This window comes from Pieris napi, chromosome 20 (assembly GCF_905475465.1).
Source record: "Pieris napi chromosome 20, ilPieNapi1.2, whole genome shotgun sequence".
NCBI classification, from domain to species: Eukaryota; Metazoa; Arthropoda; class Insecta; order Lepidoptera; family Pieridae; genus Pieris; species Pieris napi.
In genome coordinates, this window is record NC_062253.1 from 5,881,183 (window position 1) to 5,907,138 (window position 25,956).

At 34.7% G+C, this 25,956-nt stretch overlaps 1 protein-coding gene across 4 annotated transcripts in view; it reads right to left on the reverse strand.

Annotated features, from left to right (window-relative positions):
• Positions 1–3,073: 3,073 nt before the first annotated feature.
• Positions 3,074–25,956, reverse strand: part of LOC125060040 (Down syndrome cell adhesion molecule-like protein Dscam2) — a 141,838-nt gene continuing 118,955 nt past the window's right edge. The window contains exons 14-39 of one of the 4 annotated variants that reach the window (XM_047664793.1): positions 25,702–25,847; positions 25,154–25,289; positions 24,020–24,139; positions 23,021–23,197; positions 22,062–22,206; positions 21,155–21,303; positions 20,444–20,660; positions 19,413–19,558; positions 17,401–17,566; positions 16,286–16,434; positions 15,418–15,564; positions 14,460–14,612; positions 13,925–14,054; positions 13,199–13,374; positions 12,278–12,457; positions 11,453–11,638; positions 10,662–10,850; positions 9,926–10,071; positions 9,038–9,179; positions 7,689–7,839; positions 7,122–7,276; positions 6,634–6,774; positions 6,024–6,158; positions 5,364–5,421; positions 4,634–4,711; positions 3,074–3,964 (exon numbers count right to left, since the gene is read on the reverse strand). In XM_047664793.1, coding sequence (XP_047520749.1) covers positions 3,913–3,964; positions 4,634–4,711; positions 5,364–5,421; positions 6,024–6,158; positions 6,634–6,774; positions 7,122–7,276; positions 7,689–7,839; positions 9,038–9,179; positions 9,926–10,071; positions 10,662–10,850; positions 11,453–11,638; positions 12,278–12,457; positions 13,199–13,374; positions 13,925–14,054; positions 14,460–14,612; positions 15,418–15,564; positions 16,286–16,434; positions 17,401–17,566; positions 19,413–19,558; positions 20,444–20,660; positions 21,155–21,303; positions 22,062–22,206; positions 23,021–23,197; positions 24,020–24,139; positions 25,154–25,289; positions 25,702–25,847 — 3,770 coding nt within the window. In that variant the 3' untranslated portion in view covers positions 3,074–3,912. Of the gene's footprint in view, positions 3,965–4,633; positions 4,729–5,354; positions 5,422–6,023; positions 6,159–6,633; positions 6,775–7,121; positions 7,277–7,688; positions 7,840–9,037; positions 9,180–9,925; positions 10,072–10,661; positions 10,851–11,452; positions 11,639–12,277; positions 12,458–13,198; positions 13,375–13,924; positions 14,055–14,459; positions 14,613–15,417; positions 15,565–16,285; positions 16,435–17,400; positions 17,567–19,412; positions 19,559–20,443; positions 20,661–21,154; positions 21,304–22,061; positions 22,207–23,020; positions 23,198–24,019; positions 24,140–25,153; positions 25,290–25,701; positions 25,848–25,956 lie in introns of those variants that run through there. The other 3 variants (XM_047664794.1, XR_007118781.1, XM_047664795.1) reach the window with 3 other exon arrangements.

Sequence of the window (25,956 nt, forward strand, 5' to 3'; positions counted from 1 at the left end):
CGGCATGAGTTCACGAAATGTCAGGTTTCTATAAATACAGGAACTGTTTGGTGCGGCTTTGGGATCGATTGAGATTTGAGCTTCGAACCTCTAGCCTTTAAAAAAAGACTTGTAAGAATGAGCTAGTTGATCTAGTTTTTAGGGTAGGAAGTTAAACACTCCAATAATGACTTGTTTCACTAAATTCACTTCACTGACTACATAAACTTTGTAACTTTAAACTTAAAGGAGTTGCCCGTGCGCATATGTCACAACTTCTTTTATAATCTATTCCATACTCCGACTCGACCATTCTACTTCGGCGAAATGTCTAAATCTCGCACTCGAACCGATTTGTACTATACTCGTATGAAGATAATAAAATGTCATACGAGATCGTGTTTATACCTACTAGTTGAGATTCTTGTCAATAAGAATCTATTTACTAAAATGTCGATGTGTGAACAGACGTAGGAAATTATCACCTAGCTATAAATCACTGGCGAATCTCGTATGACATTATAGTAAGTGAGAATTTAGTTCTCGTCTGTATGTAAACTTTTTGATACGATAATGCTATGGCTATTATTGCTGGTGATAGTCGCGTACGATTCTGGTGCGAGAAACTTCCCCCATCTAAATGGGCCTTAAAGGTCGCGGAAGTGTATACTACAGTTCTGCTATAGTGTAACAAACCTCTTACGAAAACCGTATAACTGATGTATGAAAATAAATGCTATCTTTTTTGCAGAATTATTGGTTTGTATGGTATTATTGGTATATTTAAAATTGAAGTGTTTATGAAACACGTGTGCAATCAAAAGATCCGGAGTTCGATCAATAGCGGAAACCTTTATTTCAGATACACACATAATTATATAAATATATATAGTGATGAAACAGCGAACCAAATAAATGAACGAATAAATGTTGCTCAATCCTTATTTAGAGGGTTAAAAAAACAACAAAACACCACAACACGCACTTTATTCCTTTCTTCTTCTATTAATAATTTAATTACACAACATGTATATAGAAAGAATTTTATACAATAGTGTATAATATGCTAACAACTAATTAACCAACAATACAGTAAAAGAATTACGAATCTCTTATTTTAGCAGTCTATTTTTAATGATATGTATCTTTTGCAGTTTGGAACAGCCGTACTTAAGAACTAGGAATTATCTTACAATTTCAAGTTATAATTGGCGTATTTAGTACCTATATTATCAGCCTACGAACATGTCCATATCAAATAAGCAAGAAAATAATTGCGCATCGTATAGAAACGTTATTTAATATTGAAATGCAAAACATACTGGGTTGGGAATTTAAAACAAAAGACGAAACCGTTTTTGATTGGTCGACAGCATCAGTAGATGAATCGCAAATACACGACACCATTTGTATTTCGTTTTCATTCTTACCACAGAAATATTTTTAAGTTTTTTGTAGTTAATATCAATAGCGTTATCGATTGCGATCTCGACAACAATTATAAGTTTTATATAATCCCAAAAGCTGCAACATCAGCGCAGATATTGAAAGATCTTTATCAAAATCGCGTGTAAAAACGTCGGGATCACAATCGCCTTTGGAACTTAGTGTTCCGGCCCAAGTTAAGTTTCGTTGCAATATATGATTAATTTTAAATAAATTGTTCAATGTTAACCTAAAAGTATATTTGAGAATTACATTTGGAGGAAGGTTACGCTGAAGCAAAATAAATTCAAAAGCTCTTTCACCGCGGTAAGGTCACGGTTGAAAACGGGTCAAGTTTACGTTGAGAACTCGCCTTTATTATGGGTAAAATTTATACATGACTTTAATTCAAACTAAATTTAGTACTAAAGTATATTAATCGGTAAACAAAATAGATTTTATATAACTTCGTAGTATGAAGCTGCGCGGCGTAATAGCGCAATTACTAACTATCCTGCACTAGGTACTGCTAGTGCGACATGTCATTGTTTAATAACGCACAATGCAGTTATTAATCATCAAACGTACAATATTTTTTGTTAAATTTACTTACTTACTGAAAATTAAAATAGGTTTATTAAACAAACAAAATTCCACGTTTTATGTGAAAGTAAATTAAGTTAAATCCTGGGATTGAGTAAGATATTAATTATTTTTTCTGTATACAGTAAGACGTCTTAACGATGCACGGTAATACAAGGTATCTAAGGCTGAATTTAGTGTCACGCCAACCGCGCGCGCACCGTCGGCGCTGATGGTCGAGATATATGAACTTCTAGGAAGCGTTTTTGAATGACGCGTAGCTATCAGCGCGCACGGTGGTCAGCGCCGATGGCTGCGCGGCCGTACGCGTCGCGCGTCGGCGTCGCCGACGATCGCTAGAGCGCCTCTGCTTTCAGTGAGCGTTGTAGTGTCGAACGGACGTCGTCAGCGTGTACAGTCATGGCAAATCGCGAAGTGGATACAGGTCGAGTAAGGCGGTCAGTACGATACTAAAACGAACCACGCTGAGCGTCAGCGCTGACGAACTACGCGCTGATCTATGAGCGCTGACGGTAAGCGTGAGACTAAATTCAGCCTAATAAATTGCTAATAGTAGTACACGCGCAGAACATAATATCTCAGTAACTTTATTATGTCTTAGTGCAATACGCCTGAGCACAAGATAATGTTATAAGAAAAAGCATAAAAAAGCTTTTAACGCTCATAGCTCGCATGAACCTACTGTTGCATTGCAAAATATATATTTGAAATGACAAAGCAAATAACTAACTTACTATTTACAAAACATTAATCTAATCATCTTATTCGCAACAGAGTTCAATAAATCACAATATTTATAACAACTGGGGTGTCATCTTGATCACAAACTCTAAACATGATATCGAAAAAATATTTAAATCAGTTAGTAAAAATAAAAATGGCTTAAATTAAAACACTTGCTGAAAGTACAATTACACATAACGCCTTTTATAGTGGGCGTTTGAAGGAAATTTTTTCGCTACACAATACCTGATGATTTTTTCCTTAATTTCGAAATCTTTTTTGGCCGCTCATAGGCCCACTCTATGCTGAACTATTTTATCGACAGTAGGTGAAATGTGAATAAAGATTTTTTATTTATGTATCGAATACGTGAAAATAGAAGAATTTAGGCAATCACTATTCAAATGTCCATATCCTTTACTTGCATCTCTGTATCGGTACTAATTCTGATATACCAGATATATATAAGATTATATATATAAGATTATAATCACCACTACAAATACCGAATTAAATTAACGGAAAGTTCATCAATTTTATAATACTACCAGTTATTATTTGGAATTTCAATGATGATTAATGGTTAAAAATTTTAGTCTAGTCAAAGTTATCAGAATTAGTACCATTTTTGAAGTGAAACTTCTTCATCGGCGTTGGAAAAAAAATTACGTCACGTGACGTCGTCACATTTTTCCGTTACGCGCCATCTTTTTCTTGTCCTGCGATTTTGGATCCAGTTTATTGATTAGTTGCAAGATTTGTTGTTTGTGAAGTTTGCCTACCTCTGAAAACTAACTTCAGGCTTACCGCAACGTACTGTTACATATATTGGATAATTTTTTCACGTTATATTTATTTAATATTGCAGTATTATGTGATATATAATAGAAATTATGCTTTTAAATCATTATTATTTATAAACATGCTACAAGGACTAAATCTTTGAAGCTAAAAAGTTTAGAATCATCTCGAGGTACACTTTACATGGGTCTAGTCAATCAATTAGGTTTCAATCCACCAGTCTTATAATTCCTTAGAAGATACTTACAGATTGGAAATAAGCAGATTTGAGCAAAATGCGTTTACCGAAAATCTAGTTGGCAGGTTCAATAGCAAGGGTTTAGGTCTATAGAACTACTTATAACTTTGTATAAAAACTATAATATACTGGACAGTGGAATGTTACACGTGTATCGTACATTCGCGCCTTTCTTGTTCCTTACGTTGTTGGTATCTGTGAAGGAAAATATCTATATAATGGCAGGTTAATAGACTGCTTCCCGGGAGTAGTAGTAGTAGTAGTAGAACTCATAAGGCTTGATATTTAATATATAAGTATCCTCCATCAATCCACAATCTCAGATTGAAAACAATCTGAGATTAGACCGTGACAGTCGATCTGCATCCCAATAACCAAACCCTACGAAGACAATCCATTTTTGGCGACGGATAAAATGCTCTTTGTTGTTCCATTTTACCGAGTTTTCACTCATATTTGATAATCAATGTAAACCAAATAAATTAAATAAAACCATACAAATAACATTAAAATATACATATTGTGTATGTTTAAAACATAACAGTTTTTTTAATCATTTAAAAAACTGGTGTAAGTTAAAATCTGTTAAAATAATTAACTGTTGAAACCGAGCTTTCTTCAACTGTCATTTTCATACAAAGGTCTATCCACAGACACTGATACGACCTCCCATGGATAGCTTGTATCGACAGATGGCTATTACAATCCGTCGGTAGGTTATTGGCACACTTGTTACAACATTTTGATTAAGATTACTATCTCAGATGGTGGATTATGGATTGAGATATGTTATTGCATTATTACTTGCATTTCAGACGCATCCACGAATCAGTGTTTTAAATTTTAGAATATTTTTAAACTTACTTATCTATTAATGAAGATATATCAGGGGGTATTGGGGCGAAGCAGCTGGAGAGGCCATCGCCCCCGGCCGGGCCTCCGCTGACGGACAAGAAACACTAGTCAAATTAATGTAGAGTTAACAACACTTACTTTACTGTACGAAGGAAAGACCGCTATGTAGCAAACAAAATCCTTCTTTCGCACAGAAAATATCTATTTGGTATTCTATATAGCTAGAAGCTTGGGCTTTGGAAATAAAAGCAGTTCCTTAATTAATTTTAAATTATTAAGCTTCATGCATGATGTGATAACAAAAGATAACGAAGATATTTGATCTTGTCTTCAGACACAGGATTTTAATATTTTACGAGATTACTTTACACTGTTCTTTTTTTAATACTGAGTTTAGACAATTGTTTTATAAATACAACGTACATGATTTAAATGATTTTATACGGCTTATGTTCAATATCTAGAACATTTTAACAGAAATTACGCTTGCTTGACATCACATTTAGTACAATAAATGCAAATTTAAATTATAAAAAAATGCGTACAAGCAGTGTTTTATATTAAGCGGTGAATAGAAGTTGGAAAGGAAGAGTTTGGAGGGGGAGGAAATAGTATGGAGTATATCACTTAAAATAATGTGTCCAGCAATTGTATGTGTTGCAAAAAGGAGTATGTAGAAAAGGACTGAAAAATAGTGTATGGGAAAAGGAGTGTGTGTGCGGGGAGGTACCTGGTCTACCTGCTGGCAGTGCGCCGCCCGCTGCCATATGCGCTACCACCGCCTGACCCACCCGAACCTAATTAACCATAATTTATTAAGATAGTTCATTAAAAGCCACAGAAACACCACTCTCCCTGATATGGGTTAACATACACTGTCATTTGTCATTGATATTGCGACTGGCGGCCATCTTGGTGACGTAGCCGAACTGTCAGTGTCAGTACCGTGCGCAAAATCAGCCAGCGCTTACGCGTATTGGGTACTTCTACCACGTGTTTTTTATTTTAGTTATACTTTTTTTCTTTTTGTTGTTTCGTTTTGTTATCCTATCAAAATGAGCTAGAAAGTAATATTATTAGGTAATTTAATAGAAAATATTTATAATTAAATAGGTATCTATAAATATATTATGTATATAATATAATACAAATGCCTATAAAACCCTAGATTGTGAACTGTTTTCACCAGAGGTGTCAACACCTCACACGAAAAGAAGATTACCGATACAGATTGTTCACCTACAATCAAGCAAATAAATGAATATTATTATTATTAACTTTTTTGTTGTTTGTACTTTTCTGCGATGGATGACGTCACGCAGCTATTATTGTGACAAGGTTCCATCGCAATATCAACGTGCGGGGTTAGTATTGGATTTAAATTTGGTCTAATTATTACCTTTAGTGGTAGTATTAGCAGCACTGTCACTGTAATCATCGGAATCGGACCGTTCACGCCATCCAGGCGGTGCAGGCGGTGCCCTAAGACGATGTCTTGCCTCTACCGTAGAACATTTTGATAGGCTTGATTCATCTATGAAAAGAGGAAGGTCCATGAAGTATCGGTAGTAATCGCGTGTTAATTACGGAGTTCATTGCCATAGTTACGATTGAGGATTTTTAGTCTGTACCTAATCTATAACACAATGTAGTCTGTGACATAGAATAAGTACCCGCTCTTGCATGTGCTCCTCTAAAAAGATGGCGCGTGTTTTAAGGCAGTTTTTGCCGCCCACCAACACAATATGGAACCAGTTACCCACTGAAGTATTTCCGAACCCATTTGACTTCTTTCCTTCAAGAAAGGAGCGTACCAATTCTTTAAAGGCCGGCAATACACTTGCGAGCCTTTTGCCAATATGAGTGTCCATGGGCGTTATCACTTAACATCAGCTGAGCCTCCTGCCCGTTTTCCCTCTGTTATATAGAAAAATAATAACTTTAACATTTATGAAGTTCATAATTTATTAATAAATTATATCGTTCATTAAGTATACTAAATATTTTACCATATCGATAGTGATCACAAGCTCTGCGTCGTCGATGCGGTGCGGCCGCGTCATCATCGCGTCTTGCTAGTGTGCGAAACTGTAGTGAGTGTGCTGCTGCGCCTCCAAATGTTGCGTACGGACTTATCTCGTATAACTCAGCTATAAAAGTCACAATTTAGTCTAATTAATAAGAACACACAATATTTAAACTCGGTAATTAAGTTACTTACTGAAAATTATTACTAAAACTTCATGCTTAGACATTTACTAGATTTATGCTCTGTTCTTAACAAAAACAATCACATTTCAAAGATTATTAGGTGAGACAATTTTTACACCATTCATATAAATTAGGGTATTAATAATATAGTTCCCCACATAAAAATATAAAGGAAGAACACAACATAAAGAGTACAACATATATAATTCACATATATTATATTAGGATTAAGCCCGTGAGTATTACAAAAACCAGCTGTGAGCTGAGAAAAACCAAAAAATCTCACCCGAGGAGTCATCATTAGTAGACTTTTCGTTGCCATTGATAGAAGAAGACGAATATAGCTTCTGTCCCTCTCTAAGTTTCTCCCTCTCTGCTTCGTTACTCTCACTTAATTTCCTGTTGTCTCTCAAATAATTATCACTGGATAAGCAGAATAATCTACAAATAATAAATATATAAATCTCAATAAAATTAATATAATTTTTTTGATATTGACTATTTCTTGTTTGATTTGATATGCGTTATAAAAATTACGTTCTGAACTAATTAAATATGTTAAACTTAGTAAAAGTGGCTTTAATCTTATATATTGAGGATTAAATATTACTAAACTTACAAATTGCCTACGAATACGAATCATTCATCGAAAATCTCCTCAATTAATGATTATTAATAGACTATTTACATAAGAAAACGAGATATATTAGACTGGGCTATTATACTATTGATAAATAAATAGATAGGTGTCAAATCTAGAAAACATTTTACTAACTTTTTCTTTTAAAAAATATTTTCTCATAATTTCCTTGAAAAATTTCTTAACAATAAAATGATTAGTATAAAAACGTACTTCCTCTTGCCATGTAAAAGACAGAGTAGGGTCCCAAGAGCGGCAACAATAACCACTGCGCTGGCAGCACAAGACACAAGCACTGTTCGTAGTGCTGCAGATCTGGCACTGCCTAAAGGTGGCGCTGATGGTTGTAAAGGCGGAATGCGGCCTAGAAAAGCAATGAAAATTGGTTTATATGAATTATTTATTATTAAGACATTGTATACAACGAGGTAGCCAGAACAACTTAGAAATTTTACAAAAGATTGTGGTACAATTACAGTAGTTCTTAAGCGTCTGTGAAGTTGGCAGAGCATAAAAAGTAGACTTTTCGCATACACACTACACAGTTCTTGTTGTTTTAAAATCTAGCACTTTAAATAATTCATTAAAAAAGAAAAAAAAATTAAAAACTGTTTACACGTGAGGACCTCAAGGTTAGTGTTGTGCTTGAGGTCCGAGGCGGAAGAGGATTGAAATGCTTATTTATATTTGAATACCATAAAATTCTAAATATATTTTTACAGATTGTTTAATTTTATCTCTCCAGTGATTCGTGACTTCGCATGACTGTCACAGAAATTTCAAAGATATCGGTATTTCATAAATAATGTCTGAATCTAGGCTTTCTACTACAAAAGCCGCTTTTTTCACTTTAAAAAGTTCCAAACAAGTCTTAATTGGCGGGCAATTGTCGTTAAAATATTTATAGTTCATACTATTTACACCGGCAGAATACAAATATAGTAAATCCAAATCATATACCAAAAAAAACGATTTAAAATTTTGATTACATATATATTTCTATTGAGCAGTGTTGATAGCGAGCCCCGTGCGTTCGGCTGTAAACCATAACCATATAATTTTCTTTCCTTGTCCGCAATTAGTACTTGCTACTAAGGTAAACAAATATCGTGAGGAAACGTGAGACCCATTTAGTGTTGTAATGCTGCTGGATTAATATTATTTAAAAATATTGCATTATAATCAATGATTTTACATTTATCTTTAGTCAGTCAAACTTTCAAATGCACAATGCACAAAAGAATCCGTCGTTACCTCGACGTCCGTCGTTCCACAACTGAGCGTTTTCTAAGGCAGTTTTTGCCGCGCACCACCACTATGTGGAACCAGCTGCCCACTGAAGTATTTCCGAACCAATACGACTTAGGGTCCTTCAAGAAAAGAGCGTACCAATTCTTGAAAGGCCGGCAACGCACTTGCGAGCCTTCTGGTATTGTGAGTGTCCATGGGCGGCGGGGCGGTATCACTTAACATCAGGTGAGCCTCCTGCCCTTTTGCCTCCTATAACATAAAAAAAAAGAATATTGAACAAAAATGTTGAAACTAAATGTAAGTACACCTACCACCAGCCAGTGTATGTGTATCAGCGAGTAACATGACCCTCTCTATACCGGCTTCGCTCCAGGCTTCCACCGTCACCTCGTACCAAGTACCAGGAGTTAGATCACCCAGTACATGGCTGGCGGCACTTAAAGTTTCCCCAACCTGTAAGTAAAACAAACTTCTTTGAAAGAAGTTCGCTGAAAACTTCAAAACCGTAATACAGATATATTAAAAACGTTCATAAGTCTTAGCTACCAATATTAATTATTAATCAACGAATATTGACTAGAATTACTATGACTATAAAGATTCCCAAACGCTACCTCGCGTCTTTTGTAGTTTATTTTAACTAAGGATACCACACTATTAAAATTCATATATTTACAACTGGTATAGGTTCTAATCAAAATTTAAAAAAAAATAAAGTTAAATGACACGTATTTTATTAAACTAATATACGCAGTTCATTGGAATGAAACAGTCTTTATTAAGCACTGAAGAATGAATGATAGAAAACATAAAATATTACAAAGGAGGTACACACACTCTTAATATTTCTAGAAAACTTTAGAATTACTACAACGGCAATTGAATCTAAGCAGAAAGTAAGGTGACCGACCTTTTTTATGTTCAAAAAGAGTACACTTTGCAATTATTTCATAGGTGAAAAAAAGAAGAAAAAACGATAAAAACTTTATTTTATATTCATATTTTTCTTCGGAGTGGATTTTATTTGCTAAAGGAGGAAGTATAAAATAACCCAAAAATGTTTTAGAAATACAAATGGGTACTTTCAGATTACAGGATTTCAAAGAGTACGGTTTGCGAAGAATGAGTACAAAACTCAGTAAATGAGTATAGTTGGTCACCTTAAAGACAGCCATCTTTTAGTTACGAGTATACATTACTTTTATCCAATGTTCGTCTCCCGCCCGACGGTATGCGACCCGAAAGCCCAGTATGGGACAGCCGCCATCTCGCCAAGCATAGAAGTTGATCTTTATGGCCGTCGAGTTCATGTAGACGTGGTCTTCGGGTTTTGGTGCTTTAGGACCTGGTGTAAAATGTGATGTTCCTTAATTAACCCACATCCACTCTCCCTAACTTAGTTAGATGATGATGATAACATCATGCTTCTAAAGTTTCATTCCCCGTTCTTAATAAATAGTTAAATATTATTTTTAAAAAAGCTATCTGTAATAGTTGAATTTATAATTATTGTAAACAAGAGCACAGGATAGGGAGGGCTAGAAGTTTCTCGTTTTGCGTAGCAGAGCCAGCGGAGTCAGTGAGTAAGTGACTGAGTGAGTGACTGAGTGAGTGACTGAGTGAGTGACTGAGTGAGTGAATGAGTGAGTGACTGAGTGAGTGAGTGAGAGTCAGTGAGTGAGTGATTGACTGAGTGAGTGACTGAGTGAGTGACTGAGTGAGTGAAGCAAGTGCCAACGTAGTTTTACTTACGACTATAACGTGTCGCATACATAATTGTCCGATAATTATTGTATAATTTGTTATACTAATTAATGTTGGTGATTTATAGAATTTAATAAGTACAAAGATATATTCAGAATATACTCAAACAAATAAATAAGTACTCTAAACAGCGAGGTTTTCATAGATAAAAATACATTTAATTTAACTTACGTCCTCCTCTAGTAGTTGCAGTAAGAACTTCACTAGGCGGTCCCAAAGATATTTTATTCTGCGCTTGGATCTTGGCATTGTACGTCGTCCCACACTTCAGCATGTCCATAGTATAAGACGTTAGTTCTGGGGAGAGTTCCACGTTGTGCCATTCTGGTTCAGCCGCTTCTTTATAGTGGAGAACGTATCCTGGATTTTCAATATGTATTTATTAACATTTCGTTGCAGAAACATAATACAATTGACATAATTAAGTGTAAAGGAGGGCAACTTTATCGCTTTTGAGTGATCTCTTCCAGACAAACATTGTATGTAATATTGTATGTGAACTTACTATGTACGAATCCATATTTGAAACTAGGGTTAAAAAACCTTTAATAATACAAATCTATCAATTACCTTAAATAAGTAAATATGTTATTATCTTTTACACCGATTCAACAAGAAAATGAAACCTGCTCGATAACATTAAAATTGATTAACAAAGTCAATAAAAAATCAGGTTCTACTCCACGTGACAGGGGTCGTCCAAGTATTACGTTAGAAATTTACCCCCCCCCCCCTCTCTCTCTTCTTGTCAGCAAAAGTAAGCAAAGCTCTCAAATATCATAAATAGTACAAAAACGTATAAATTTTTTGTAGGAATCCTCGAAAATGCATTTAGTTTTCAAACATAGAGACCCCCCCCCACTCACTATATTACTTAATATGCGTAATACTTAAACGGCCCATGTTCTCCTTTCTTCTTTTTTATTCTTAGATCTAAATGTACAAAGCATACAGCAACTAACCGAGCACGGGCGTAGAATCCTGTGGAAGTCGCCAGTGAAGCTTTACACTACTGGCAGTGGTGTACTGCAGGGAGAGTGCTGGCGCTCCAGGCGGAAGAACCACATTCACTACGTAGGTGACGGAATCTTCTCCTATACTGTTATGGGCCGTGCACGTGAAGTTACCGGAGGAATGCTCGTTTACTTCTGCATTAAAGAAGTTTCTCTTTAAAACTTTTAGATAACTTTTATAAGACTGAAATAAATGGAAACTTGGAGGCAAAAAGTTATTAAGACGAAAAACGTCAATTTGATACCTTCAAGTGTTAAGATATTAGATTATTATCTTATGAATTTATATTATCTGAATACAGCTTCAATAAATTAAAATATAATTTTGTTTCTTTAATAAGTATTTAGTTTTTGTTATATATTGTCGGGCGCATGTTAAAACATGTGTGTACTTATGTACAGGCGTTAGAATTTTGTTCTTTGGTAATGATAAAAATCTTTTTGAAATTTTTATTCTACGTTTGTAGAAAAAATGACACAATAGAAAAAAAATAGTTGACTATAGCTAACTTTAGGGTGTCGGTTTTTTGTGGCGGTGTGCGCGCGCATCATAAATTTTTTAAAGTATAACTTCAAAAAATAAGTGACATTCTGTAATATACAATAAATTAATTAAACCTTATATATAAAGATTAAATCCATAACCTACAAAATCATTAGCTTATTATCATTAATACATTTTTAATTGTGTTACACTGATAGTTTTTAATAGACAATAAATTATCCTCCAAAACCAATTTTATTTCCCTTTAGTTCGAAGTTAAATTTCAATACCTCTTATATGGAGATGCCCAGCCCGTGTGACTTGATAGTAGTGATGGTGCGTGACAGGATCGAGATGATGTGCCCATCGAGAGCGAGGCGCAGGGACACCTACGCATGAGCACGCTAGCACTGTACTGTGACCTAACCGGACTGAACGCGCCCCTCCGAAAGACGCTATACGAGCTGGTACTAAAAAAATGCAAAATAATAAACGATGCTTCTAGAAACTATAAAAGAACAAGTATCTCATTCCTACAGGTAGATAGAGAGAGCAGAGAGGAGAGCAGTGTTGGCCTAGTGGCTTTAGCGACTCTCATCCCTGAGGTCCTAGGTTCAATCCCCTGCTGTACACCAATGGACTTTCTTTCTATGTATATTTAACATTGGCTCGAACGGTGAAGGAAAACATCGTGAGGAAACCGACACGTCTTAGACCCAAAAAGTCGACGGCGTGTGTTAGGCACAGGAGGCTGATCACCTACTTGCCTATTAGATTGAAAAATGATCATGAAACAGATTCAGAAATCTGAGGCCCAGATCTAAAGAGGTTCTAGCGCCACTGATTTATTTATTTTTAAACAACAGATGTCGTTGTTCATGTGTAGGACGCGATAACGAGGCGATGTCATGGACATGTATAGTTTTTAGGATTTGATAATGTTGAAAGATCATCGTAATATAAGTGTCCCCTTTGATTAATAATAAATTACTTTAACTAGTGTGTTCAGTACGTTAGGTTATTTTCGTTCATGGAGCCGATGTTATAAAAACTTTGTCACTTTAATAAAGTAATAAATTGAGTCTCGATTCTCGAAAAAGAAAATTATTTATTGGTAATGGCACAAAAATCTCACTTTAACAAAAGCTGGACCAACATTTGATCATTAATAAACACTTTCAGATGTGGAAAACAGTACGTTAAGATCTTACTTCTGGAACTAGGCCCTTGTCCAACTACTAAGGTGGATTCCCCTTCCCCTGACCCTGTCGTAGCAGACACCCAGAACTCGTAAAGCTGATTCTCCATTAAATTCCGAACTTGAAACATTAACTCAATCTCCTGGTTCTTCTCTGCAGATACTGTGAAACTTGAGTGTTTTCCTAATCTACAATAATATAAATATTGTAAATTTTATAATGATATAAAAAGTCGACCATATTACATACAGATTTTATTTATTTTCTTCTTGATTTTTTCAAAATCTGCACAAATTATAATAATTCAATAATAAAGGCAACGGGTGGCCTTTTCGCTGTTGAGCGAACTCTTCCAGGCAAGGAAAAATAAAATAAAAATTTTGCACATAAAGTGCAAAAATTACATAACATATACATTATACAATATACAAATACTAGAACAAAGAAAACAATTCAAATGATATGTTGTGGACAATAATGCTTGTACAGTAGTGATTTAAAGGAAGACAGTGAAAATGCTAAGCTAATAGAGACAGGAAGTGAATTCCATAGACGTTTAACTATTTAAATGTCATTGCAGAATAATTATTACTTTAAATATTTGTAATAACGCAACGCAACATAATATAACATATAATAACAAAGCAATTAATACGCAAATACAATTTAAAATATCAATGAAACAATCTAGCTGCATATCTCGTATCAACTATGGAACTATAGAAACTTGTAGTTTACCTTCCAGCCTCTCTATAGTACACGGTGTAGTGGGATATGACTCCATTTGGGTTTACTGGGGGCAACCAGCTCACTAGCACTGAATCGCTGGAATAGGCTAATGCTTTTATTTTCTCAGGAGCCGAGGGAACTGAAATATTTAAGACGCATAAAGTTAAACTATCTACTTACTGGTATATATCAGATACATCAAACTATTATTATAGCAAACTCTATAAAATTAAACCGTTGTGTGCTAATAATGTTTGTAATAATTAAGTACGGAAAAACCTGTTATATGTTGTGGGAAGACGACCCGAATTGACTACCATTATAATAGTTTTACAATAGGAGAGCGAGCAAAGCACTTGAAAAGATATTATATTGCACTTGAGAAGATCGAGACGTTGTATATATTCTTAGTCGGAGACCCTTCGTTAGAGCGTTTTACGTTAATATGACGTCATCGCTTTAATTGTAGCCGTAGAATATAGGTAAGTGTATTTGATACTGATGCTCTTTGATGTAAGTAATAGTGTATTTGACGATTTCTCACCATCTTCTTCGGTCATGCAGAATACAGGTGGACTGCGTTTTCCATCACCGGCGTTAGTGAAAGCCAACACTTGTAGAGAATAGTTGGTGTATTTGTGCAACGTGTGCAAATATGTGTCTGTTGTCGTCACGCGCTTTATTTCGGCTACATCGGCTGAAAATAAAGGAAATAAGATAATTATAATTAGAAGTATTAAGTGGAATTAAGCTGTGTTGGCCTAGTGGTGTGAGCTCGTAGGGTAGAATCCTGGCTGTCGCACAAATAGACTTTTCGATTTTTTTGCGCATTTCATGGTCGTGACAGGATACGTTTTGAGGATGCTGGCATACGGAGCCCCTTAAATCGACAAGTATCGACAGAAGACTAGTCACCTACTCACCTTTTAGAAAAATAAACAAATGATTACGAAATAGATACCTATATACACTGACGGACTCATAAACTGCATGAAAGTAAAAAACTACTTTGAAATAAATATTTTAACCAAGTATGCAAACTTCCACACAGATTTATATTGAAACGTCTAGATTGGTTCGGTAACTTTAAAATAGCGTAGGGTCATATCCTTAACCTTAAGTTAGTGTACTGGAAAGGACCTTAAAACTTTTTTGTAGAAAAACAGAAATTTAAAAAAAATCCTTTCAAAGTAATCCTGAAATTTGATGCAGTTTATGAGTCCATCAGTATAGTTTTTTTTTACATGTTATATTACAATGTTCAAATAAAGAATAAATATTTCAATGGGCAGCTGGATCTACAGTAGTGCGCAAAAACTGGCTTAAAAACGCAATTCTTTCAATATAGGTTTACTAACTTAGCATAATATTCTTTGTGACATTCTACGGGCTAAACGTGATGATCTAAAAAAATTCTATAAGAACTTATGTGTGTTCCATAGATCAATGGCAAGTCGAAATAAGTACAAATAAATAAAAATGACTGTATTGTATTTATTTACCATGGTTAGTTGTGAGTGGTGCGTATATAACTTTATATCCCTGTATGATTCCACCACGCATGGCTGGTGGTGGTGGGCTCCAAGACACCTTCATACTGGACGACGACAGAGCTGAACACAATACACGCGTCGGCGGTGACTCAGGAACTGCAATTAATATTTTTTTTAAAAATAAATATCAAAGTAAAATAATGGTGGTATGACTACGGCTATATTTAAAAATTTATTTGTTTATGAATATTCAGTTTTGCTGATAAACTTTAATAGTTAAAAGTAATTTTTATTTAATTTAAAATGACATTCCCACATACACCTCAATCAATTAATTATTAGTAAATTGTTTGGGATCATAATGTTCTTGGTATATATGGTGAACGTTGAAAAGGTGTTATTGATATATAAGGTGTATAACTGTATAAGGCATTTTGGCTATAGCTTTAAAATAAAACTTGTAAATATTATCTTAAAAGCTGTGGATGATCAATAAACTGTAAAAAAATACAGGTCACATATTGGTCATTGGTTTTGTAGGTTGGGTTCAGTTTATTATATAATTATAGTATAAACCAAATTGTAGATCAAAGAGAAAGTCCTTGATTCTAACGAGGCACGAGGCGTAGCTAGATTCGCACACGATGAAAATAATAAACGAAAACACAATTAAATGAATGAAAAAACATAAACATGTTCTTTAGTTTTTTTTTCGGTAAATGGCCAGTATCATCACTTGGAGATTAAAACCTTCTTAGTTATGAGTAAGAAAAAGAAACATGCTTACAATGAATTTTGAAATAATATGAATTTCTATACAATCTTATGACATCTGATTTGCCTCATTAAAAATGTATGCAACAAATTAATTCTATACCTCCTTCCAGGGTTGTAGCAGTAACAGGTGGAGAACTGGGACCAGCGGCAACTCCATTGAACGCTCGGACTCGAACTTCATATCGCGTGAACTTCTTCAGCGATGAAAGACTGAGCTCCGTTGCAGACCATCCATTAACCGTCAGTGTCCTTCAATCGTTTCAAACAATAATCCATTTATTTTTAATGTCGTCTGAGTAATGTTGAAGTTATTAGAATAATTGATCATAATTGAAGAAATATGAATGTGCGGAAAGGAAACCGGTGTTGTGGGAACTACCAATATTCTTATCGCGGATAAAATAAATGCCGTTTTATCCACAAAATTATATACTTTTAATAATTCCATATTAAGTATAAATATTATATCTGTTGTAACGCATTTATTTAAATAAGGTTTACCAACGGACATTACGATGAACGCTTACATCTTAGAACACACAAAAATAACAATAAAGAAAAGTGATTGAAATTTTTTAAAGGCAACATGCCTTTATAAAGAAAGTATTTAGACCATAAATTAACTTATTATTATGACATTATGATAATAAATATCACATTTGCATACCTATTTTCAAATGGCTGAGTGTGCGGTTTTTTCTATAATTAATCAATCTGAATGTACCACTTTCTTTGCAAATAAACGATTTATTATTTATTTTTAAAAGTGATTGTTTACCCTTTGACAGGTAAATACAGCATGCTTTATACTTAGTAATTATTTCCAACGGAATTCTTTTAAACTAAAAAGATTTGATCTAAAGGGAGAGATATAAATGATAAGTTATACCAAAATATTGGAAAAGCTCTGTAAAACTGTGAGTAAGAGAGGTGAAGGAAATCAATTTCCGGGGAAAATTTATTAGCTGAACTACACATCCTAGGTTCTGCGGAAGGGAACGGCAAAAGGTTTAATAGGAAGACCAGGAAGAAATCGAGGAATCCTTAAGTTTATTTTTGAGAGCAAAAGGGCTTATCAATGTGTCTTTTGATAATTATATAATAGGCATATCCGGTAAGATCAACCTCTTTTATATAGACAAGATATTAAATTAACATAACAGTGTTATCTACTTTACTTTAAATATATATTATTATACTCTTAACATGTAGTACCTTGTGGCATTGGTGAGCAGGCCATCCTGTCCGGTTTCAGTACAGGTTACAGAATATCCCAAAAGTTCACCATGCCAAGCCTCACGAGGTGGAGCACGCCAACTAACTTGAAGTTCACCTGGCCCACCAGCACTCACTTGAACGCTACTTGGAGCCTCCGATGGTGCTGAACCCATATCAAAATATCATTGAAATGTATAAAGTGAATAGTCAAAAAACACATTATACTACCAGCCTAGCGATTCTGTAACTCACTTTTCGAACTCTCACAGCGGTTTTCACAGCGGCGGTCGCAAAAGTGAGTTACAGAATCGCAAGGCAGTTCTCAAATCAAGGAACGGACGAAAAAAACTAAAAAAACTCTGCCTTTTAGTAATGTTAGCTTCCAACATTGTATTTCTTGATTCATTACTTTAACGCTTTAAAGAAATTAAAATTATTATTCTAAAATTAAATTAATTAAAATATAAGATGTTTGTTCAATTGATGGTCACACTGTTTCAATTCTCTTACTAGTAAGGTTAAAATAATGTCACAATAAATTTAATTGTTTAACAACAGTTTATTAACAGTTCTTCTCTTCAATTCTACGTCCTTGATTTGAGAACGGGCAGTAAATGTAAAATTAGAAGCATTTCATGTATATTTCTTTTTTGACGTTCATAAGTGTACATTGTGTTACCTATATGAATAAATGATTTTTGATTTTTGACTTTTGTAACTAAAATGTCTAAAATACGAGCGTAATGGCTGATTTACACAGGGTCAGTAGACAAGTCAGTCGCAGCGCAAATGTCGGCGCCGCGACTGACTTTAACTGTTTACATGAAGTAAGTAGTAGTGGTGCGTTTCTCACGATGAGCACACGTTTGTGAAGTCAGTGGGAAAAATGAATTCGCGAAAACAACTGAAACGACGATTTAATTATTTGTTGAAAAATTTATTTATTTATTTACAATAGCATTTTTTATAAAGCCGTCCAGTTCTTGAAACCACTTGACTTTTGGGACATATACGTTCCCACTAGCGCCAGATCTGGTGGATTTTTGTATTTTGTCGAACTCTAAATAATATGTAGCCCTTATGGCTTTAATTTTATTTTTTACTTCAGTAGAAGTGAGCCCTTCGATTTGCATTTGTTGAGCCATATTTTGCAACGCTGTTGACCGCATTTCTTTATTGCGGTAATTTAGGGATTTAATATCCCAAAGGCACTCGTTTTCGCCATATAATTGCACCAATTTTAGGGTTTCGTCTTCGCTAAGCTTAATTTTTATCGCCAGCGAAAAAAACGTGGTCACTCTACAACGCAGCGGCAGTGACTAACCATGCACTGACTTGTCTGTTTACACGGGGTTTATTTGGCTGGCGTGGGAGTGCGCGGGTGGCGGGGGGCGCCAACTGACTTTAAAATATTCGTGTCCGAATATTCAAGTCAGCGCTGACTTCAAGCCACTGTACTGACTTCAAATCAGTTTACACAGGGTTTTTTTCGGGTCAGCACTGACTTGCCTCGAATTTGTAGTCAGTTACTGACCCTGTGTAAATCAGCTCTAATGCTCTTGCGTAATGGCACCAAATAAATTTAAAAATTGCAGTTTGTCATAGAAAAAGCTAATTTGTATTTTTGAAGTTATACTTCTTTAGGCGCGTTATGAAAAATTGATGAGAGTGAAACTTTACGATGCGCGCGCACCGTGACACAAAATTAACAGAATGAAGTTGCCCACGGAAGATGCTACGGCATTGGACATAATTTAAAAACAACATTCCAATAATTGTAGAATTTATGTTACACTTAATGTAATCGAATAATAATAAATATTTATTTATTTAATTTTTCAAATGTAAACTGTGCTTTATTGACTATAATGACTCCTTTTCCAGTCTTTGATTATTTAATTGTAATTAATTATTTGCATGCAATCAAAACTATTTTTAATAATGCCAAAGAAGTATAACTTCTTACGCGCGTACATAAGTACTCGCACCCTTTTTTTATTTTATTATACCTTCTTCCTGTGTTTTGACAACAACTGGCTCTGTATATGGGCTTCGGTCGATTTGATTAATAGCAGCGATTCGGATCATATACGCAGTGTGTGGTCTCAAATTGCTCAACAGTGACTCGTAGTGAATATCTCCCTTCTTTGTAAGACTAAAATGGGGGTAAATAAGTATTAAAAATAATTGGTGGTAATTACTTATTGCGATAAAACTATTTGTACTATTTAAGAAATCAGCTAAACCATAGAAAGACGAGGAAACCTTGAGTTTATTTTTGAGAGCAAAAGGGCTTATCGATGTGTCTTTTGATAATTATATAAAAGGCATGTCCGCTAAGTCCAACCTCTTGTCTATAGACAAAATTATTTTACTTCAAAGTAATATAAAGCGGGCATTAGACGGACCGCATGTTGCAGTCAAGACCGACTGCAACATGCGGTTTGCTCAGGAACTGCTCAAGTGGTCCGTGTATTGCGAATATGAATTTAGTATGGAAACTGAAGATCGCCGTGCGGCGACGGCTTAGAGCAGTCGGTATCGGCTGCAACATGCGGTCCGTCTATGGCCCGCTTAAGACTGTTACCAACATTATAAAAAGTCCCACGACGGTTTCTTTATTTTAAAATATTATTACCCTTAACATATGGTGGCTTGTGGCATTAGTGAGCAGGCCTACAATAAGTCTCAATTTCATAATTTGCTACGTACTCAGGTAATCTCTTAAACATTTTAATTATCATATTCATTAAGTCATTAATCTGTTATAAGTACGTAAGTGGTATAAGTATTATAGTGAAAACCATATTTTACCATTAAAATCTTTCCCCTGACCCAACCGTACAAAACTGAGAAATAAATTTAGCCTATATTACTCAGGTATGTAATTACATTAGGTACATTCTAATGGTGAATGAATTTTCAATCGGTACCAGTACTTTTAAGTTTATTTGTGGCAGATCAACAATTTTTTTCCTCTTCCTACAATATTGGACTATTGAGCCAATTGTTTAATTATAGTATAGAAAAAGCTTCATACATAACGTGTGCATGTGAAGGCCCGTGGACGGACACGTTGAGTGTGGTAGCAGAGTCCCAATGAGAGACACGAATGGCTCCTTGGGCAGATAGGGCACAATATTGGATAGTATAGGCCTCCAATGGGGAATTCCCGTCAAATCCCTGACTCCAGGATAAACGTACTGCGCGTGAGAGGATCTCAGTGACTGATAGAGATTGAGGCGTCTCTGGTTTTTCTGCAAAAGAAATTCCCCGAAAAGGTTTTAAAAGAAATATTGTAGGACGTATTTTTTCAAATAAGGTAAATAATTACTTCTTTTTATATATCTCGGTTATGTTTCTAGAAATAAATAAATCCTTTATTTGCCGGGAACCATTCAACTATTGAAGTCATTATTATTCTCGACCATTGAATAGTCGTTAATTTATTGATCTAGCAACATATTAATTACTACAGACTATCAAAAGGTCTGTTAATCTGTAGATTTATTAATGTTGGCATATCAAATAAACCAAATGTCAACCAGTGTCTGACAGCAACGCCATTACTCCGACATATACTAATGACAAAAAATATAAAAACATACTTTTTCTAATAGGCAAGTAGAGGATATTTTCCTTCACTATACAAGCGTGTTTTAATTGCATAGACACCTAAGAATAATGGATATCCGGGGTTTGAAAGGGGTGAAAGCGTATTAATAAAATTATAGCTTGCTTCAAGCCATACCTTGGACGGATAGATATATATAATGGTCGCTATGTCCATAAGCATTAACAGCTTGGCACTTGTAGACACCAGAATCAAGCCGCTCGGTCCGGCTTATGTATAGCTGGGAACGGAGTCCAGCATCGGTCTTTGCTTCTGATACACTTATTCTGCAAATCATTGTTTGAGACAGACTTTATTAGTGAGTTTCAGAAACGAGTCTTAGCGCTAAGTGAGACCCGTACATCAAAAATGATACGCGATTCACGCTAATTCTCGTTATTGAATATTATTAATATGAATAGCTCCGATTCATGCCTTTGTTATTAACGGACGTAGGTAATGGTATAATCAGTTTCATATACGACGAAACAATATTTGTTTGAAATATTTGCATTGCAATTTCCTTTTTTTATAGGAGGCAAACGGGTAGGAGGCTCACCTGATGTTAAGTGATACCGCCGCCCATGGACACTCTCAATCCCAGAGGGCTCGCGAGTGCGTTGCTTTAGAAACAAGCCTATTTTTTGCTACCAGTAAGAGCTTCAAAGTTTATACATATACGTATACGACCGCTGTGGAAGCATAATTCTCAAATTAATATAAAGTCAATGGCGCTACAACCTTTTTAGGTCTGGGCCTCAGATTTTTGTATCTGTTTCATGATCATTTGTTAATCTAATAGGCAAGTAGATGATCAGCCTTCTGCGCCTGACACACGCCGTCAACTTTTTGGGTCTAAGGCAAGCCGGTTTCCTCACCATGTTTTCGTTCACCGTTCAAGCGAATGTTAAATGCGCACATATAAAGTCCATTGGTGCACAGCCGGGGATCGAACCTACGACCTCAGGGATTAGAGTCGCATGCTGAAGCCACTAGGCCAACACTGCTCAAATTAATATAGTGAAATTAATATCATAAAAAGTACCTATAAGTAGACAAGTCTAAAGGCCGTACAGCCCTTGACCACGTCAGTCGTAATGGGGCATCGCCTCTTGCTTCGCACGCCAGTGTGGCGGCCGCGTCGCGTCTCGCGGATACATTATGAGATGTCAACTCAAATCGAGCTGGCTCTGAAATGGTTTTATTATGACAAGACAATGCAAACGGAGATACATTTTTATTTAATTCCAAAAAAGAGAGTTCTGTCTTAACGGGTGACCCGAAACTAAAAAAAAATTCACACACGAAATAAACATATGAAATTAAATAGGAAAAACAAGCTAAAGCATTACATAGTGTAAAAATTAACTATTTTATAGGTACTAACAAATAGTAGAACTTTTATCAGTTCAGTCAACGGACAATAAAAAAAAAATCTTTATTTTTAGTGTCTTCATATTAACTTACACTTGATTCATAAAAAGGGACGGGAAGGATTGCCCTTACATGGGTCATTGCAAAATGCAAAGGCCTGCATAGTGCATGTGCCCTTTCTCATTTTATGATTAAATATCTTTAAAGCAAACCCATATGACAATTGTCTGTTTGAATAAATTACCTTTTATTAAATTATTATAATATTCGGCCACAAATTTCTCTCAAACTATAATTCATATAGAAATTATATTTTTTTAGAAAAAATAGTTTTAGTTGACAGGTATTTAAAGTAAGTAAGTATAATTTTTATGAACCACTATTTCGATTACATTTACAATAAAATATAAAATTATTATATTAATTAGACACTAAAAATAAAGATTTTTTTTTTATTGTCCGTTGACTGAACTGATAAAAGTTCTACTATTTGTATAAAAAATAGCATATATTTGAATTAGGTCAGTCTTTTCCTCTTAGAATGGTATTCTTCAATTAACTCGTATATTGATCTCTAATGAAGAAGTCTGTGTTATAAATTATAGTATAATAAATTAACAGATATCTCACCATTAACAGCTAAGAATATAGTCTTGGACAGGGGTGTACCAACGCCATTTTCCGCCCTGCACATATAGTAGCCCTCATCATAAGGTAGAGTCGATTCTATCCATAGAGTTCCGTTAGTATGGAATTGAAATCGCCCGCCCAAGTTCACCAGCGGACTGTATTCTGACGTGGAACCTGCTGTTTATAATTAAATATTATTATTAAAAAGAGTTGGATGACAAAAAAATTCTATTACAGTTTTGTAAGTATTTTTTCCACAGCGCATAGTAAAGTAGAACTTCTAGCAACGCTACAAATTTGGCTGTTACTTATCCTTTTGTATTGGATTGTTGTAACGTCAATCAGTGACCATGATGGTGTAAAGAACGTCTTATGTCGGAACTATTAAGTTAAATAAAAATAGGATGATCAGAGACATTAAATTCACAGAAGTAGCTTTTAAATTTATTCCTATTCACCAAATTTCGCCAAATTCGTTTCAAAAGCAATATTATGTTTGAAATGAAAAAGTTTAATAGTTAATCAAAAACGAATTATCTGCATCAGTAAATGCTCACTTCAGTTTTCAGATAAGAAACACATTCGACATTATGAGAAAATTTCTGTAAATATATCAAATAAATGTCCTTTTTGGTGGGCTAAAATTGAAATAACGCGTAAGTGTATTAATTGCGAAGTTTTCCATTTCTTCATTTTCTTTTAATACTGAAACGTCCAAATATTAAAGCCAAAATCAACACATTAAATTCACCATCAAATATAATTATTTCACTAAATTTATATTATTAAACGTGTGATTAAAACTTATAATCGTACCATCGAAACTCAGTTGTGCACTAATATATCACTTGCGTACATTCCATTATATACCATGATAAAAGATAAGTAAGGGGTAAAGGGTTGTACTGTAGATAACCATAGATAACTATTCATTTATTATTTATAGCATAGATTTTCATATTTCTAGTGTATGATATGGTACAAACAAAAATGTCCTACCTCTCTGTTTTAACCAAGTAACCTGCGGATTGGGCGAACCAGTAGTTTCACAATTCATAGCTACAGGTTCACCAGCCAACACAGCTTCATCCTTCGGTTCAGTCACCCACTTTGGTGATACTGCAGCATGCGAGAAAATAGTGATTTTAATATAACTGTTATATTGTGTTTAATACTACTTTAGTTATATTGTGTTGAAGGAAAACTTATAAGTTACATCAATCTATAGCTATAGCGTTCTTACCTCACCTGGCGGCATAAAAATTTGTATGTTAACTTAAATATATAGAGGCTGTAAAATAATTTAATTTTTCGTTTCGCTTGGGTTATGCTAGACATATTTTCAATTTGATTATACATTTGCCATTTTTATTTATTATTTAATTAATTTTATAATTTCTTTGTGAGTCTGTGCGTATTTTGAACTATTTCAAAGTGATACTATTTTATGAGTCTAACCTCTTATTGTTTCCATACTAACTTCCTCCTTATCGTTACGATTGATAATTGTGTGCGATTCATGTTAAAAATATAACGAAACGTTAACAGCCACCGAACCGTTTTTTGTTGTACACTTACTTTTTTGGTACAAACTGAACCGGAAAATGTAATTTTTTTTACCAAAGTTCTAATAAATATGGCAACAACTTTTTGCAATACAATTCTAACTGTAGTAGAGGAAAGTTGATAGGTAATAACATTACGATCTGAATGCAGCCTAAGGGCGTGTAGACAGAAGTATAAATATATTAATTAAAAAGTATCATTATCTCATCTCTCCTTTATGTTTAAATATAGTCTCACAGTACCATATTTACGAAATTAAGGTTTTGAAATAAATAAATTACCCATTCCTTCTAGCCATCTGTAATCCAAAGATGTGCAGAACAAAAATAAAACAAAAACTTAGTCATAGGATGAACCGTCTTTTAAAATATATTAGTATTCAATTAAGTCATCTAAATAAATAAACGGATGAATTTCTATATAGCTTGAAAAAAAGACCAGAAAAATTTGTACTTCAAAATGAAAACAATAATTTTTCCCCAATTTTTCTGGTAACTTCAGTGTTGAAGCGTGAGGTGGTGCGAGCTGATTGGTGCATGGTGCAGAGTGCCAGGATCTAGGCGTTACCTTTCACCACCAGCTCGGCGGTATAGTTAACTTTTGCTGCGTTGTTGGACGCGACACATGTGTACAGTCCGCTGTGGCGGGCTGACACTTCTTTGAATACAAGATTGCTGAAAAAATCCGCTCCTCGCTCTTCCACCTATATCATAAGGCTCTCTGAACTACCCGTCTCTTACGTATAGATGGGACTTATTTATTGTAACGTTATAATAAATAAATTCACTATCTTATATGAGGTCACTTAAATCTTGTGTTATTTCTGTATATAACTGTTGTGTCTCTCTTTCACACAACGTCGTTTACACAATTTGACAGAAATAAACAAATGACAGTCTAGCTAATCCGTACAATAACATTATTTGTTTCATGATTAAGAATACAGCTATCTTTTATTTTTTTAGGGTATAAAAACGTCAGGATAATTTTCTCGAATTTACTTATAATGTACACTAATTTAAGTTTATATAGGATTAATTAACAATAGTGAATCAAGCCATTTCTTATAGTCGGATAATGTAATAAATATGAATAATTCTTGAGATATATTTTACCTGGAGTGAAGATGGTATAGGCCCATTATCCTTAAGCCACATGAAATGCACCGGCATATCTCCCGAGATAACGCTACAACTGACTTGAGCTCGCTTTCCTTCTTGGAGATTAGCAGAGAATGAAAAAGGCTCTATTTCTGGAGGATCTGAAATTACGATAATGCTGATAAAGATGCAGTAGAGGTTTCAGAAGAATCAAGCTGGTAATTGACTTGTATATTACTCTGGGTCCCACCCAGGAAACAGAACCTTAAA